This window comes from Anolis carolinensis, chromosome 4 (genome assembly GCF_035594765.1).
Source record: "Anolis carolinensis isolate JA03-04 chromosome 4, rAnoCar3.1.pri, whole genome shotgun sequence".
Taxonomy (NCBI): Eukaryota; Metazoa; Chordata; class Lepidosauria; order Squamata; family Dactyloidae; genus Anolis; species Anolis carolinensis.
The window spans coordinates 132,452,280-132,468,646 of record NC_085844.1 but is presented as its reverse complement, the minus strand read 5'-3'; the positions used below and the strand labels follow the sequence as shown (position 1 = coordinate 132,468,646).

At 43.2% G+C, this 16,367-nt stretch overlaps 1 protein-coding gene across 2 annotated transcripts in view; it reads right to left on the bottom strand.

Annotated features, from left to right (window-relative positions):
- The window catches only part of alox5 (arachidonate 5-lipoxygenase), a 39,439-nt gene extending 23,871 nt beyond the window's left edge, over positions 1-15,568 (bottom strand). For both annotated transcript variants that reach the window (XM_003219880.4, XM_008108979.3), the window contains exons 1-3: positions 15,373-15,568; positions 1,835-2,033; positions 125-206 (exon numbers count right to left, since the gene is read on the bottom strand). In XM_003219880.4, coding sequence (XP_003219928.1) covers positions 125-206; positions 1,835-2,033; positions 15,373-15,522 — 431 coding nt within the window. In that variant the 5' untranslated portion in view covers positions 15,523-15,568. The remainder of the gene's footprint in view (positions 1-124; positions 207-1,834; positions 2,034-15,372) is intronic.
- Positions 15,569-16,367: the final 799 nt, after the last annotated feature.

Below are 16,367 nucleotides of genomic sequence, written 5' to 3'. Positions count from 1 at the left end.
ACAGCTGTCAGGCAATTAAAAAAACCCAGAGCTCCAACTCTTGATGCATCCATCATTCTGATCATTTTTTTTCAGGGAACTACTTAAAAACCTTAACACAAAATTTAAAGCTGTGGAAACTCACCGATACAATTTCTGCCGTTCTTCCAGTTCTTTGCGTCTGTGATTCTTAAGAATATGAGTCTTGTCATCTCCAAAAAGCTTAGCTATGGAAGATGATAAAATACAAGGGCAATATCCATATCAAGATATGAAATATGCTCTAGGACAGGAGTGTCAAAACCTTTGGCTTCCCTGGGCCACAAATAAAATGTGATAATATTAACAATAACTGATGAGCAAAGGAAATAAAGAAAGAAAAATATTTGTGCATGATTTCTGTGATATCTACCATCACAGATGAGCAAAAAAAGTCCTCACATAATCAACTTAATGATGTGCCACCTATTTGTAGGGTTTTTATAAAAATTATTGAACAGGTCTTCTAGCTGAACTGTTTGCAATTATTATGCAAATTATGGCTGATCCTCTGATATTCGTAGACGGAACATATTCTGATTATTACATTACATTCCTTTATTGTCTACAAAGTTTGCGCTCGAATCATGCAATCGAGTTACAATAAATAAAAAAAACCAAATCTCACAGTGTTTTAAGTAAGTTTACAATTGTGTATTGGGCTGCATTCATAGGCATACTGGGCCACATGCAGCCCATGGGCACTGGGTGAACAAGGCTGCTCTACAATTTAATTTTAATACAAAGGTTGACAACAATGGGCCATCTCTAATCTGATCATACCCACCTTATTCCTGGTTACTGGTTGTTGATGTTGGTTTGATGCATTTTTATGATGTTTTTACTATGTTGGTTTCAATTGTTTTAATTAGATTGTTTATATGTTATTGTGCTTTTAATTGTGTTTTAGCCTGTAATCTTTGTTTATGCTGGGCTTCGTCCCCATGTAAGCCGCTGAGTCCCTTTGGGGAGATGGTGGGATATAAAAATAAAAATTATTATTATTATTATTATTATTGATTCCACCAGCATTTGGAAGGATACACATTCCCTATCCTTGTTTGAGGGTAATTCAGTTTTCTTTCCATAGGTTTAGTATGAAGTGAACGACTCAATCAGTTTAAATATGCCTCCATGTCTGTATGGCAGGATTGGGTAGAATTTCATTCAGTGAACATTTTCATAAGAAATCACATTCACATTTCCTGAATTCTCAGAATTTTGCAATGGATATTGTTTTAGCAAAGATGCATCTTAGCCATATGTAACCCTGTAGACGTCAACACTCCCAGCACCCGCACTTGATGCAAGTAATTCTGGATTTCTCTCCAACCTTTTTTGAGCAACTGTAGTACAATTTGTTAGCCTCTAACTAGACAGTATGGATATAGACACAACACTAAGGTTTATCATTAGGTGAAATGAACTTTATTTCCACTGCATCTGTGCAAGGTTTGTATGTTTCCCCATTCCTCTACCCAAGCTACTATGAGGAGGCTCAACACTTTTGCTTAATTTTTATAACCCCTACTTAATGTATGTGTCTGTACAACAGTTAACTATGAAAAGAAAAGAAGTGGTGTCATAAACCAAGGTTTGATTTGGCTTGTTTCAAGAAACTGTAGTTAAAATGAACTATTATATATGAGGTGTGGCTAAAACAAATGGAAAAGTAACTCTGTATAAGGCCAAGGTTTGTGTAGGCAGAGTAAAATCAGTATCCCATGTCTGGATACCTTATATTAACCTCTTGAGTGTGTAAAGTCTGGTTTTTAGCCTAGATCCTCATGCTATGAAGAATACAAAGGGCTCTCACCTTGTCCATCCCGGAGCATCACTTCTTTTTCATCTGTAATCCATCTATAACATGGGAACTCCAGGTAGTCACCATTTGGTGTTTTCACAGTGATATACTTAAGATACCAGTCATCAGGAAACCAGTACTTCCGTTTCTCAATTTTTATCAACTGGATGTCGCCTAGTTCTTCTGTTACTGACACATCATAGGTATCAATCTAGAAGAAGAAAAAATACAGGCTCTGGTTTTCTGAAGTACATAAAATGCAGCCATCTTAAAGTGATGTTCCTGTTTAATATGCATCATAGTGTATGCATTGCTGCAAGAAGCATTACCAGTTCAAATGTTTAAACCAGTGTTTCTCAAACTGTGCTCCTCCAGGTGTTTTGGACTTCAGCTCCCAGAAACACAGAAGCCAGCTTACCAGCTGTTAGGAATTGTGGGAGCTGAAGTCCAAAACATTTGGAGGAACACAATTTGAGAAACTCTGGTTTACACTATCCACACACACACACAAAAAGGATTTTCTTGCTAGAAGAGTTCTGTGCAAGGGAGCAGTGGAAGGTATGACAAATTCAGGATGTAAAAATGCAGATATGAGAGAAAACTGGCATACATCCAGTTAGTCTGATTCTGTGTATTGAAAAACAAGGAAGATCTAGTTGGTACCAAGTGGAATCACAGAAGGGCGCATCGATCCTAGCCATAACTAGCAGGCTTTCTTATCACACTTCTTTTCCTTGACAAACCAGTGATGACCGTCACCCCAGCTTTCAAATTGATTTAAAAACGCAGCGGAGAGTTCCGCCGGTCACCCACCAAAAGAACGGAGCGGGACCGCAACAGACTATTATTAAAAGACCTTTTTTTCTTCATTTTCCTCTTCCCTGAACTATGTAACAAATCCCCCCAATAAAAGTAACATTTATTTTAACAGTAACACTCTCTATCTGGTTATTTTGTATCTTTCCCTGACTCCTTCCTTCGCATGAAATCTCTCTCTCTCTCTCTCGTCCCTTTAACTCCGGTTGAGGTTTCTCTGCCATAGATTAACATGGCGGTCGATATAAATTGGCTCATATCTCTATCAAAATTACCCCTAGAACGCTCCTCTTTTAGTCCTAACCCTTTCTAAGGCTCCTGACTCGAAGACAACCAGCAGAACCGGAATCGGTCCAGTTTTCAGCACCTCAACAGCTGACTGTCAAACGGGACCGACGGCTCCTTTCAAGCTAAACTGCTGCCTTATCCCGGATTTTCCTCTCCCCGCGGCCCGCGGAAAGAGTTTAAGAGATACCTACCCCCTTTCTGTGAATTGGGGATGGGGGGATCGCTCTCTCGCTGGGGAGACATAGTTCTCCAAGGACCCTCGCCCTCTACAGCTGCCAGGGGATGCCCGGACGGGTGCCCTCCATGTTTCATTCATACTTTTCATGATTTTATGAAGGAGAAGAACACTCTTCCCCAAACCTACCCCTGGACTTATGAAATCCTATACTTCCAAAGACTGCAACCCACATGTGCCTTTTCCCTATGCCACCTCTACGAATTCCTCCCATCACAGATGAACTCTTTTCCCTCATGTATTTGTGAATTTTCATATTCTATGTATTTGGACCCTCTCCTAACTCACTGTTGTATGAATTTCTAATCGTTGGGCTAACTTCATGGATTATGAAAGTATGCTGCTAGAACTCCACTCTTATGAATCTCCATATCGGGTTCCCCAGATGTTGTGAACTTCGTCCTTATCAAATGTTTTCTATTGCTTATACCATTCATGATTCCCCTTTATGCAATGTCACCCCCCCCCCTTTATGGATTCCCCTTTATTTCCTCGAGATCTATCTGCCTATATGTATTTATACTCTTTGGGATCCCTGGAAAATATGTATTCTTCCCAGCAGGGTTTATGTTCCAACTTTATTTTTATTTTCATATTATCCCATATAATTGTCAAATCATGAAATCAAATGGGAAATATCATGACCCCAACGTGAACCTTAGTCCCATGACCCAGACCTCCCCTTCCCAAAAAAACAAAAGGATAATCTGCCACAGTTTAATCCAATCTCATTCCGATCGCATGGACAATATAGGGTTTAGAGTCACCAAATTCCTAAAGGTGACTCGCCCCAAGGCAAACATTGTCATATCCCAGGCCAGGACGCCGCTGGAAGGCACCCTGTGGGGCCCGTCAATGGCGGCTCATCACCACCCATCACCACTTCCCGTCTGACACCCCAAGGCATATCTAAAATCTGTGAAACGTGACAGGACCCCGGACACCCTTGATGGGTGCCATTAATCCCTTTAGAAATCGGCTGGGCCAGAATTAATCTGATATTTCCCGTCCGGTCACCTCATTGTTTCAATAGCTCCCGCCTCCTCCTCTCTGATTGGCCCGAGGGAGGACAAAAAACGGCTCCCCATTGGGCCAGCAGAGCAAGGCGGGAAACGAAAGCCCGCCTCGTTCCAACTCTCAGCCTATCCGCGATCAGATGGGCAGGGAAGCGGGACGGGAAATTCAAAGGGCTGTCAGACCGAAACATTGTATAAATATGACTTTATTTGAAACATATGTTACGCTAGTAGATTGAATGATCGCTATTAGCGTCCTTTTCAGCTGAATTGCTAAATAAAAACTCCTTGGCGGATTTTCCTTCAACTTGGCGGACCTTCTTCATTTCAGGCTTCAGGTTGTATTGCGGCTTATATTCTTCTTTTGGCTTCGCCAAGGTCCGTTCCCTCAGGACCGGATCGGCTCTCTCCTTAAGGGGCCCGATCCCCCAGAAACGCGGTCGACAACACCAGCATGTGGTTTATCTATAGAATTATAGATGTTTCGATGGTGAATTAATACTTCTTAGCCTAGTACTCACTTTCTACTATATGATTCTCTACTACAAACCCAGCCACTTGCTGTTGCTAGTAAAAAATATTTCAAAATATTTCTTTACTTGTAGGGTTAAGAAAGTATGCTGTGATAGCAGGCCATAGCCAGAAAAAAATTTCCCCGGGGGGGGGGGGGGGTTGAACCCCTTACCCTTGCCCCCTGGCTACAGACCTGTCAATATCTGCTTGAGATAGTGCCTGGAGGGACTTTTAATTTTTTGCATCTCATAGATTTAGCATGGGGATTTGGTTAACCAGTTAAAATTCATGAGTAAACTAGTTTTTTTTAACCTGAAAATTTTCGGGGGGGGGGGGGTTGAACCCCCCCCCCCCACACACACACACACACACAGGCCTGTGTGATAGTACATAAGTGATAAATAACCAGACAGGAGGAATGCAAAAGAGAATTAGGCCTAGAAGAAGAGACGTAGCAAAGAAGCATGGTGTGGAGAAATAAGACATGGAGAATCACAGAATTGGAAGTGACTTCATGGGCCACTGAATCCAACTCCCTGTTTAATCCGGGCTGTCCAGCTAAAGCATCTCCAGAAGGTAAATGTCCAGAATTCTTTGAAGATGTCCAAAGAAGGAGACACCACACCCTCTCTAGGGGCCCTTCCACACAGCCATATAACCCAGAATATCAAGGCAGGAAATCTCACAATATCTGCTTTGAACTGGAATATATGGCAGTGTGGACTCATAACCCAGTTCAAAGCAGATATTGTGAGATTTTCTGGGTTATATGGCTGTGTGGAAGGGCCCTAGGAGATTGGTTCAACTGCAAAACCACTCTTACTATCAAGAAGCTTCTTGTAATACAGTAGAGTCTCACTTATCCAACACTTGCTTATCCAACATTCTGGATTATCCAACGCATTTTTGTAGTCAATGTTTTCAATACATCGTGATATTTTGGTGCTAAATTCATAAATACATTAATTACTACATAGCATTACTGCGTATTGAACTACATTTTCTGTAAAATTTGTTTTATAACATGATGTTTTGGTGCTTAATTTTTAAAATCATAACCTAATTTGATGTTTAATAGGCTTTTCCTTAATCTCTCCTTATTATCCAACATATTCGCTTATCCAACGTTCTGCCAGCCCGTTTACATTAGATAAGCGAGACTCTGTTGTATTCAATTGAATGCTAGGAGACTGTAATTCCTGGCATTCTTCATCACTGGCTGTGGTAGTGAGAATTGCTTAGATGTGCTGTTCCACACTATCTGAAGACCTGCCTGATTTCCTAATTGTCCCCAAAAGTCCTTTAACTAAAGTCTGGACACCTTTTAGTCATTTCTCAAATAACATCAAACAAAATTATAGAATGTGCATATTAATAATACCATTTGAACACAGCTGAATAAAATGAACACACCCTTCTACTTTCTCTCTTACCTAGCAACATTCAGATAACCATGATGCACACATGAATGTCTAAATGACATGTTTAACAGCAAGTACAAAATTATCTTTGGACCCTGCACTGAAATTGCAAGTCATCTTTGGACCCTGCACTGAAATTACAAATCATTGCAAGAAATTGCAAGGAATGTATTTTTTCATGCCTCTAGAGACATTTTTAATGTTTACTTGAAATGTAAAGATGTCCAGATGCATTATATGCTACTGCTTTTGTAGAGAAAGTTAAACAGGTTTCATGTGACTATTGTAATATATGTCACAAATTAGACAAGCTTTTTGCACAATGGGTTGCTGTGAGTTTTTCGGGCTTATTTTTGCACAATAAATTTCTGATAATGTACAATTGCCTACTTCTGTAAAGATGCTTTGGCTGATTTCTGAAGAAAAAAAAAACATCTTGGGCTACTTCCTTTTATAAGATAACAGGGCTGATGGTTTTAAAAAAATATGGTGATTGAACGGATTATTTAAAAAATAATGTAACAACACAGGAATCAGACTATGACATGTGTCAAATGCCAGGCAAGTGGGCTGAATCCGATCCACCATGTCATTTTATGTGGTCCATGAGATGCTGGACTACAAATCTTGTACTGTTCATCATTAGACATCATGACCAGAGCTGATGGGAGCTGTGAAACAGTCACATCTGGAAAACTGCAGTTTGTTTTGATTAGTCAGGACAGAGAAGTTTGAATTCAGATACAAGGGTTGTGGATAGGATGACTGGCTTTAAAATGTCCTTGAACCTTTCCCCAACTTTAGAGCCACAAATGAGTTGTAATTTCCATTATCCCCAGTCAACATGGCAGATAATAAAATGCGATGGGAGTTGTTGTTCAACATTTGGGGATCTAAACTGGGTAAAAACTTAAGAGCACTGATCAGTATTTTTTTAAAAAGTTGGCCCACTGTATTTATTTATTTATTTAGTTTATTTATATCCTGCTCTTCTCACCACGAAGGGGACTCAATCAAATAAACATACAATATATTATTAGCATAGCACAATATAAGCATTAAATTACTATATTGTACTATCTCATTACTATATCATAGATTCTCTAATCATGGATTCAATGGCCCTTTGAAGACTACCATAAGCTTAATGCAGCCCTAGATTAAAATGAGTTTGACACTCCTACACTAGGATTTATTTAATTCACCACAAGAAAATCATGAATCTTAACATATTATCAGATAATATACAATAATTCTTAGCTTATGTCAGCGAATACAGCAGAAATCCTATGAAATACTCTCCTACAAGAATCAGGATGACCAAATATTACCTAAGAGAATATTGTCATTTTCCATAAGAACATTAGAACATATGAAATAATTGCCCCAATTCAGTGAGAAATATCTTACAGTTTAATCCTCTGCTAAACTTTTTTCTGTGATCTTTAGACTCAGTTACCACTGGATGTAGCTGTTTGTTTATATGCAAAGCAGGTATGGTTTACTCATGAATTTTAACTGGTTAACCAAATCCCCATGCTAAGTCTATGAGAAGCAAAAACTAAACGAGTCTCTCCACATTAGAGAGATGGGCCAAAACTAACAAAATGAAGGTCAACAGCAACAAATGCAAGATACTCCACTTAGGCAGAAAAAAAATGAAATGCAAAGGTATGGAACGGGGGACGATTGGATCGACAGAAGTACGTGTGAAAAAGATCTTGGAGTCCTCGTGGACAACAAGCTAAACATGAACCAACAATGTCATGCGGCAGCTAAAAAAGCCAATGGGATTCTGGCAGACATAAATAGGAGTATAGTGTCTAGATCCAGGGAAGTCATGCTCCCCCTCTATTCTGCCTTGGTCAGACCACACCTGGAATACTGTGTCCAATTCTGGGAAGCGGAATTGAAGGGAGATGTTGACAAGCTGGAATGTGTCCAGTGGAAGGCGACTAAAATGATCAAGAGTCTGGAGAACAAGCCCTATGAAGAGCGGTTTAAAAAGCTGGGCATGTTTAGCCTGCAGAAGAGAAGGCTGAGAGGAGACATGATGAGGGCCATGTATCAAGATGTGAGGGGAACTCATAGGGAGGAGGGAGCAAGCTTGTTTTCAGCTGCCCTGGAGACTAGGATGAAATAGAACAATGGCTTCAAACTACAGGAAAGATGATTCCACCTGAACATTCGCAAAAACTTCCTCACTGTGAGAGCTATTCAGCAGTGGAACTCTCTTCCCTGGTGTGTGGTGGAGGCTCCTTCTTTGGAAGCTTTTAAACAGAGGCTGGTTGGCCATCTCTCGGGGGTACTTTGAATGCAATTTTCCTGCTTCTTGGCAGGAGGTAGGACTGGATGGCCCACGAGGTCTCTTCCAATTCTATGATAAGAACTGCAAGCACTATTTCAAGCAAATTTTGACGATTTATTCACACTGTCATTACTTGCTGCAATAGCCAATATAGTGGAAACAACCATGTTACCCTTTTAAACTGAAATCTGTATCAGGGCCGGCCGGAGATATTTTTAAATGTTAAGCGGGGGTGCTAAAAAGCGCCCCCGCCACCGGCCCCGCCTCCCACGCCCTGGCCCCGCCCAGCGTGCCCTGGCCCCGCCTCCCACGCTGTGTGGGAGGCGGGGCCAGGGCGAATAGTGTGGGGGGCGGGGCCAGAGTTGGCCCCGCCCCCCGCCCAGCGTGCCCTGGCCGCGACCAGGAAGTAAGGCCCGAATGGCCTAGCTGTGCTGTGCGCATGCGCACAGCCAGATAAGCCATTTTTGCCCTTAGTTTGTTGACTAAGGGCAAAATGGCCTATCTGGCAGTGCGCATGCGCACAGCCAGATAAGCCATTTTTGCCCTTAGTTTGTTGACTAAGGGCAAAATGGCCTAGCTGTGCTGTGCGCACGCGCACAGCACAGCTAGGCCATTCGGGCCTTACTTCCTGGTCGCGGCCGCCGATCGCCCGGGCGGCTGGCGGCCGCGACCAGGAAGGGCCAAATGGGCTATCTGCGCTGTGCCCGTGCGCACAGCGCAGATAGCCCTTTTGGGCCTTACTTCCTGGTCGCGGCCGCCGGCCGCCCGGGCGATCAGCGGCCGCGACCAGGAAGTAAGGCCATTTTGCCCTTAGTCAACAAACTAAGGGCAAAAATGGCCTATCTGGCAGTGCGCATGCGCACAGCCAGATAAGCCATTTTTGCCCTTAGTTTGTTGACTAAGGGCAAAATGGCCTAGCTGTGCTGTGCGCACGCGCACAGCACAGCTAGGCCATTCGGGCCTTACTTCCTGGTTGCGGCCGCCGATCGCCCGGGCGGCCGGCGGCCGCGACCAGGAAGGGCCAAATGGGCTATCTGCGCTGTGCCCGTGCGCACAGCGCAGATAGCCCATTTGGGCCTTACTTCCTGGTCGCGGCCGCCGGCCGCCCGGGCGATCGGCAGCCGCGACCAGGAAGTAAGGCCATTTTGCCCTTAGTCAACAAACTAAGGGCAAAAATGGCCTATCTGGCAGTGCGCATGCGCACAGCCAGATAAGCCATTTTTGCCCTTAGTTTGTTGACTAAGGGCAAAATGGCCTAGGTGTGCTGTGCGCACGCGCACAGCACAGCTAGGCCATTCGGGCCTTACTTCCTGGTCGCGGCCGGCAATCGCCCGGGCGATCGCCGGCCGCGACCAGGAAGTAAGGCCCGAATGGGCTATCTGCGCTGTGCGCACGGGCACAGCGCAGATAGCCCATTTGGGCCTTACTTCCTGGTCGCGGCCGGCGATCGCCCGGGCGATCGCCGGCCGCGACCAGGAAGTAAGGCCCAAATGGCCGTGCTGTGCGCGTGCGCACAGCACACCTAGGCCATTTTGCCCTTAGTCAACAAACTAAGGGCAAAAATGGCTTATCTGGCTGTGCGCATGCGCACAGCACAGATAGGCCATTTTTGCCCTTAGTTTGTTGACTAAGGGCAAAATGGCCTAGCTGCTTGTCGCGGTTTGGCGTGGGCGCGGGGATTGAAGCCCCGCGGGCCCGCGCCAACACCGGAGGCGTCGGTGGCGCTACGGGTCGCTGTCGACGCCTCGACAGCGCCCCTAGCGGCCAGCGCCCGAGGCGGCCGCGTCAGCGGCCTCGTAGTAACAACCGGCCCTGATCTGTATTTGCCAGGGAGAAGAATAAGAAAAATCTTTAATGCACTGTGTACTGGTTACTACTAACACACATGGGTATATATTTAGATTGTGTAGTGTACATATAACAATTTCTACTTGAGTAGCAAACCACCAGCACAAACACACTACTATTTGTGCATACAAAGCAACAACAACAATGGAATTGTAGTGACTTATCTTGTTTCTCTTTCTTTCTTAAAATATTAAGAAATGTAATACTTATTATTAATGTCACAGTGACCAAAATAGATATTTACCATAGTAAGAAATTATCAGCTCTTGCCCTCCTAATTCTATAATTCTACAAATGAGCGGAGAAATCACAGGTGGCCAAAGTACTTTAGTATGCCTTACATGTGGAAGTATTTTCTTAATGTTTGAGAATTTTTCTGGAAAAGAGAGTAAGTTAATAGAGATGGGGAACTAAAATATTATGCAATGTGATCACTGAAAGAATGGTGAAGGAACAGGAACAAAAAGAAGCAGAACCATGTCTAGAGAAGCACGCATACTTCATCTGGCCCAAGCACATGTCAAAAGGGGTAGGCTGTTAAAGTATTAACAGGACACCACAAAATGTTCCCATAATACTGCAAGTGTCCCTATATTAGCTTCCTTTCTTATGCTGAGGGATAGAAACTCTTCTATTCATGCAGCTGCCAGAATACAGCTAAGGCTGCATAAATGCCTTGCTGTGCTCATGTCTCAGTATATTGCACCATTCTCCCACACTATTACTCAGGTTTAAGACATTACAATTTATTCTTTTACGGCTTCCTAATTCTAACTTCCCCATAACAATGAATGTTTCCCATATATATAGAAGGGACTAATTTACTTTGGAAAATTGTTTATGGGGATGGTGAGAATCACAGCTAGGTTTTCCATGCCAGTTGCTCTTATAAGATTATTTGGCATGCAAAAAAAAAAAAAAAAAAAAAAACCAACCAAAAAACACTTGTGGCTGCTCATGTTGTCTAACAATGCCACCCCAAATTTGAATGACTTCTAAAGAAGCCAGTGCTGTGTCAACATAGCCGAAAAAGTATACAGAGACAAAAGGTCACTGAAGGCTACCTCTAGAAGGGAAGAAAGAATGATGATACGGATTATGAACATGATTGGTGGAAGGATGTTTTTGCAATGACTTCTAAGCAAGTACATCTTCCCTAAAATTAGCACTGCCATATTTTTAAAAAAAACGCAATCTGTACCCTCCATAGTCATTTGATGTACAAAAAGCAGCAGGTGACACTGTTCTCTATGGGCTACATCAATCTTATGGTTGCCTTCAAAGGGGCACTGAATCCGTGGATACAGAGAGCCAACTATAATCTTTTTACACAATGATTGCTGCTCTTTAGTTTTCACCCAGTTTCAGTCTCCAGATATTATTGACGTCACCATGCAGACTGGGGAAAATGGGAAATACAGTTTAATAGTACTTGTGGATCTGAGGTTGGGGAAAGAATAATGGACATTTTAAAGTCAGACATCAGATCCATAAGCCTAAATCAAAATGCCACTATCCTGACTAAACAGAACAAGCTATATACTTTCTAACGTTACTGTATCACAACTCCCATCAGCTCTAGTCATGATGTCTAATGATGAGGAATACACGACTTGTAGTCTGGTATCTGGAGAGCCACATGGCGGGCTGGATTCAGCCTGTGAGTCCTGAGTTTGAAACATGTGATTTAGCACATTGTATTATGTGATTGTGTACATTATTTTCTCCTAAATTTAATATACAGCCCGTTTCAAAATGATGGATCTAATTTCAAAACAGTATGACAACATGCTACAATTGCACAAAATGTTACAAACTGTGTAATGGATTACCAAGTTTAGGTAACCATTTTGGGCCAGAAGCAAATTTAAAAAAGAATCCAATAAATGCAAAATACTTCACTAGAACTAATGTTCTTTTCATATGACTGAGACCAGAGACTGTTTTTGCACTGAGATAGGCATCTAACAGCAGTTCTTTGGAACTCTATGCCACTTCCCTTTCAAGTTGAAGATTTTCATGCACAGGCAGTTCATAGTTGCTGAGATATAGCCATTTGGAGCAGGTCTACCTTTTTGAAGCATCTGTATATCTTTGCAAATAAACAAATGAAAAAGCATTCTTTCTTTAGGCTTCATGAAGAGAGGGATTGATTCTTTTTTTTTCTGCTCACAATCAAGGGAGAGAGGGTGCAGGTGTACCAAGAGGGCAGGCATAGTGTGTCTCTGAGCAACCTCCCCATCCTCTCACTCATGCATCTGAGTTGCCTCAGCAAATGGATACCTCTTCTTTCACTGTCCAGAGCAGCATTTCTCAACCTGGGGGTCGGGACCCCTGGAGGGGTCACCAGGGGGCTTCAGAGGGGTCACCAAAGACCATCAGAAAACACATATTTCTGATGGTCTTAGGCAACCCCTTTGGCAGAGAAGGTTGAAAATCTCTCTGCCTATCCTTTCTCCCAATTCTATCATTGGTGGAGTTCAAGGGGCTCTTGATTGTAAGTGAATTGTACATCCCAGCAACCACAACTCCCAAATATCAAACTCCACCAGTATTCACATTTGGGCATATTGAGTATTCGTGCCAAGTTTGGTCCAGATCCATCATTGTTTGAGTCCACAGTGCTCTCTGGATGTAGGTGAACTACAACTCCCAAACTCCAATGCCCACCAAACCCTTCCAGTATTTTCTGTTGGTCATGGGAGTTCTGTGTGTCACGTTTGGTTTAGGTCCATCATTGGTGTATTTCAAAATGCTCTTTGATCATAAGTGAACTATAAATTCCAGCAAATACAACTCCCAAATGGCAAAATCAATCCCACCAGTATTCAAATACAGTAGAGTCTCACTTATCCAACATTTGCTTATCCAACATTCTGGATTATCCAACGCATTTTTGTAGTCAATGTTTTCAATACATCGTGATATTTTGGTGCTAAATTCGTAAATACAGTAATTACTACATAGCATTACTGCATATTGAACTACTTTTTCTGTGAAATGTGTTGTATAACATGATATATTGGTGCTTAATTTGTAAAATCATAACCTAATTTGATGTTTAATAGGCTTTTCCTTAATCCCTCCTCATTATCCAACATATTCGCTTATCCAATGTTCTGCCGGCCCGTTTATGTTGGATAAGTGAGACTCTACTGTAAATAAATAAATAATAAAAACTTTATTTATATCCCACCATCACCTCCCAGAGGGACTCGGGGCGGCTCACAAAACACTCAAGGTGTGACACAAAATGCAAAATACAACAAGTGCAAAACAAAACAAAGGCAATAAGCATTAGGGAGGCTGAGAACCACTGGTCCAGAGGATAGAATCATAGAATCAGATAGAGTTGCAAGAGACTACAAGTCCAATCCAGTCCAATCCTCTGCCATTCAGGAATCAGAGAACAACCAAGAAGTGAAGCAGGTTTTAACTCAACAACAACAACAAAAACAACAACAACGACAACACATTTTATTATGGTTTTGTGGTTTTAATTCATTGTGGGACAACCCTGCTGTAGAGAACCAGACCCACTAAATACCTAGATACCATGAGCAAGCCAAGAAATAAGCTTCCCAGAGGCAATACAGGAGTTGTGTTGTCGAAGGCTTTCATGGCCAGAATCACAGGGTTGTTGTGTGTTTTCCGGGCTGTCTGCCCATGTTCCAGAAGCATTCTCTCCTGACGTTTCACCTATATCTATGGCAGGCATCCTCAGAGGTTGCGAGGTCTGTTGGAAACTAGTCAAGTGAGGTTTATATATCTGTGAAAGGTCCAGGGTGTGCGAAAGAATTCTTGTCTGATTGAAGCAAGTGTGAATGTTGCAGTTGGCCACCTTGAATAGCATTGAAAAGCCTTGCAGCTTCAAAGCCTGACTGCTTCCTGGGGGGGGGGGATCCTTTGTTGGGAAGTGTTAGCTGGCCCTGATTGGTTCCTGTCGGGAATTCCAACATACCTCACAATCTCTGAGGATACCTGCCATAGATGTGGGCGAAACGTCAGGAGATAATGCTTCTGGAACATGGCCATACAGCCTGGAAAACTCACAACCAACCCAATACAAGAGTTGTGCCCAATGCCAACCACTGTATGCTTATTCCTATCCTATCCCCTCTCCAATGATCACCACCTGGCCAATTCATTCTGATTTTAATGTTTAAAAGGTGTATGTCCCAAGGTACAGTAGAGTCTCACTTATCCAACACTCGCTTATCCAACATTCTGGATTATCCAACGCATTTTTGTAGTTGATGTTTTCAATAAATCGTGATATGTTGCTGCTAAATTTGTAAATACAGTAATTACTACATAGCATTATTTCGTATTGAACTACTTTTTCTGTCAAATTTGTTTTATAACATGATGTTTTGGTGCTTAATTTGTAAAATCATAACCTAATTTGATGTTTAATAGACTTTTCCTTAATCCCTCCTTATTATCCAACATATTTGCTTATCCAACGTTCTGCCAGCCCGTTTATGTTGGATAAGTGAGCCTCTACTGTATATTCATATCCTGAGGCCCCTAGAAACTATAAGAATGAACAAAATCTGGCTACCAGTATTAAAAAACTCTAAAATCAGAACAGTAAATAAGGAACAACACTCAAAAAACAGAGGAATTCTAGACATGAATCAATCAAGGGCAGCTAACGCCTCTGAACAAAGGATTCCCCAGGTAGGAAGAAGCCAGGATGTGAAGCTTGCAAGGCCATAAATGCTAGTAAGGTGATTAATTACAACATTCACACTGGCCTCCAACAGACAAAGGTTCTTTCACCCTGGATCTTCCACAGAAATATAAACCTCCCTTGAGTAGTTTTTCCAATATACCTCACAACCTCTGAGGATGCCTGCCATAGATGTGGGCGAAACGTCAGGAGAGAATGCTTCTGGAACATGGCCATACAGACGGAAAACACACAACAACTCTATAAGAAGCGCCTCAAATCCTCATTCTCGAGTTGCCCGCCCTTGAAAATCAAAGTGCTGGGAACCAAAGCTTCGTGTGACAATTGGCACTGGATGCCAGGAGGGCTGTGGAGAAAGCGGCGGGCGCGGAGGAAATTTCGCGCGGGAAAAAGAAGCCGGGAGACTTACGGCGCCGCGCTCGAAGTCGTTGTAGAAGGCCTTGTCGAGCAGGTGCCGCTCGCTGGTCTGGGCCGAGCCCACCAGGCTCAGGTAGATGTAGTCGTCAGTGCCTGCAAACCACTGGCTGCCCGTCGCCACCGTCACCGAGTAGGAGGGCATGGCTCTGAGATAGTGAGTGAGAGAGGAGCCCAAGCGGCCCTCTTCTTTTTATTCTTATTCGCGGGCACGCCCCGAGGAGGAGGAGGAGGAAGGCCCAGGAGGGCGGCAGGGCTCTGGGTTTTCCCTCCACAAGAGAGCCCTGAGGGAGCTGCCAGTGGTAGGTTGGATCAAAGACTCAGCACTAAGACAGTAGACAAACTTGAGCTCTCCAGGTGTTTTGGACTTCGTTTTCCCCTTGACTTTAAGTCCAGTCGTGTCCGACTCTGGGGGTTGGTGCTCGTCTCCATTTCTAAGCCGAAGAGCCTGCATTGTCCGTAGACACCTCCAGTGTCATGTGGCCGGCATGACAGCATGGAGCGCCGTTACTTTCCCGTCGGAGCGGTACTTATTGATCTACTTTAGATCTGCATGCTTTCGAACTGCTAGATTGGCAGAAGCTGGTGATAACAGCGGAAGCTCACCCCACTCCCCGGATTCGAACCACCAGCCTTTCAGTCAGCAAGTTCAGCCATTCAGCAGGTTAACTCGCTGCGCCATCGGGGGCTCCTACAAGCTTTATAAACTTGATATCAAGCTCCTGTAAATGTGTTGTCGAAGGCTTTCATGGCCGGGATCACAGGGTTGTTGTATGTCTTTCGGGCTGTGTGGCCATGTTCCAGAAGTATTCTCTCCTGACGTTTCGCCCACATCTATGGCAGGCATCCTCAGAGGTTGTGAGGTATGGATCTTCCACAGATATATAAACCTCCCTTGAGTAGTTTTTCCAATATACCGCACAACCTCTGAGGATGCCTGCCATAGATGTGGGCGAAACGTCAGGAGAGAATGCTTCTGGAACATGGCCA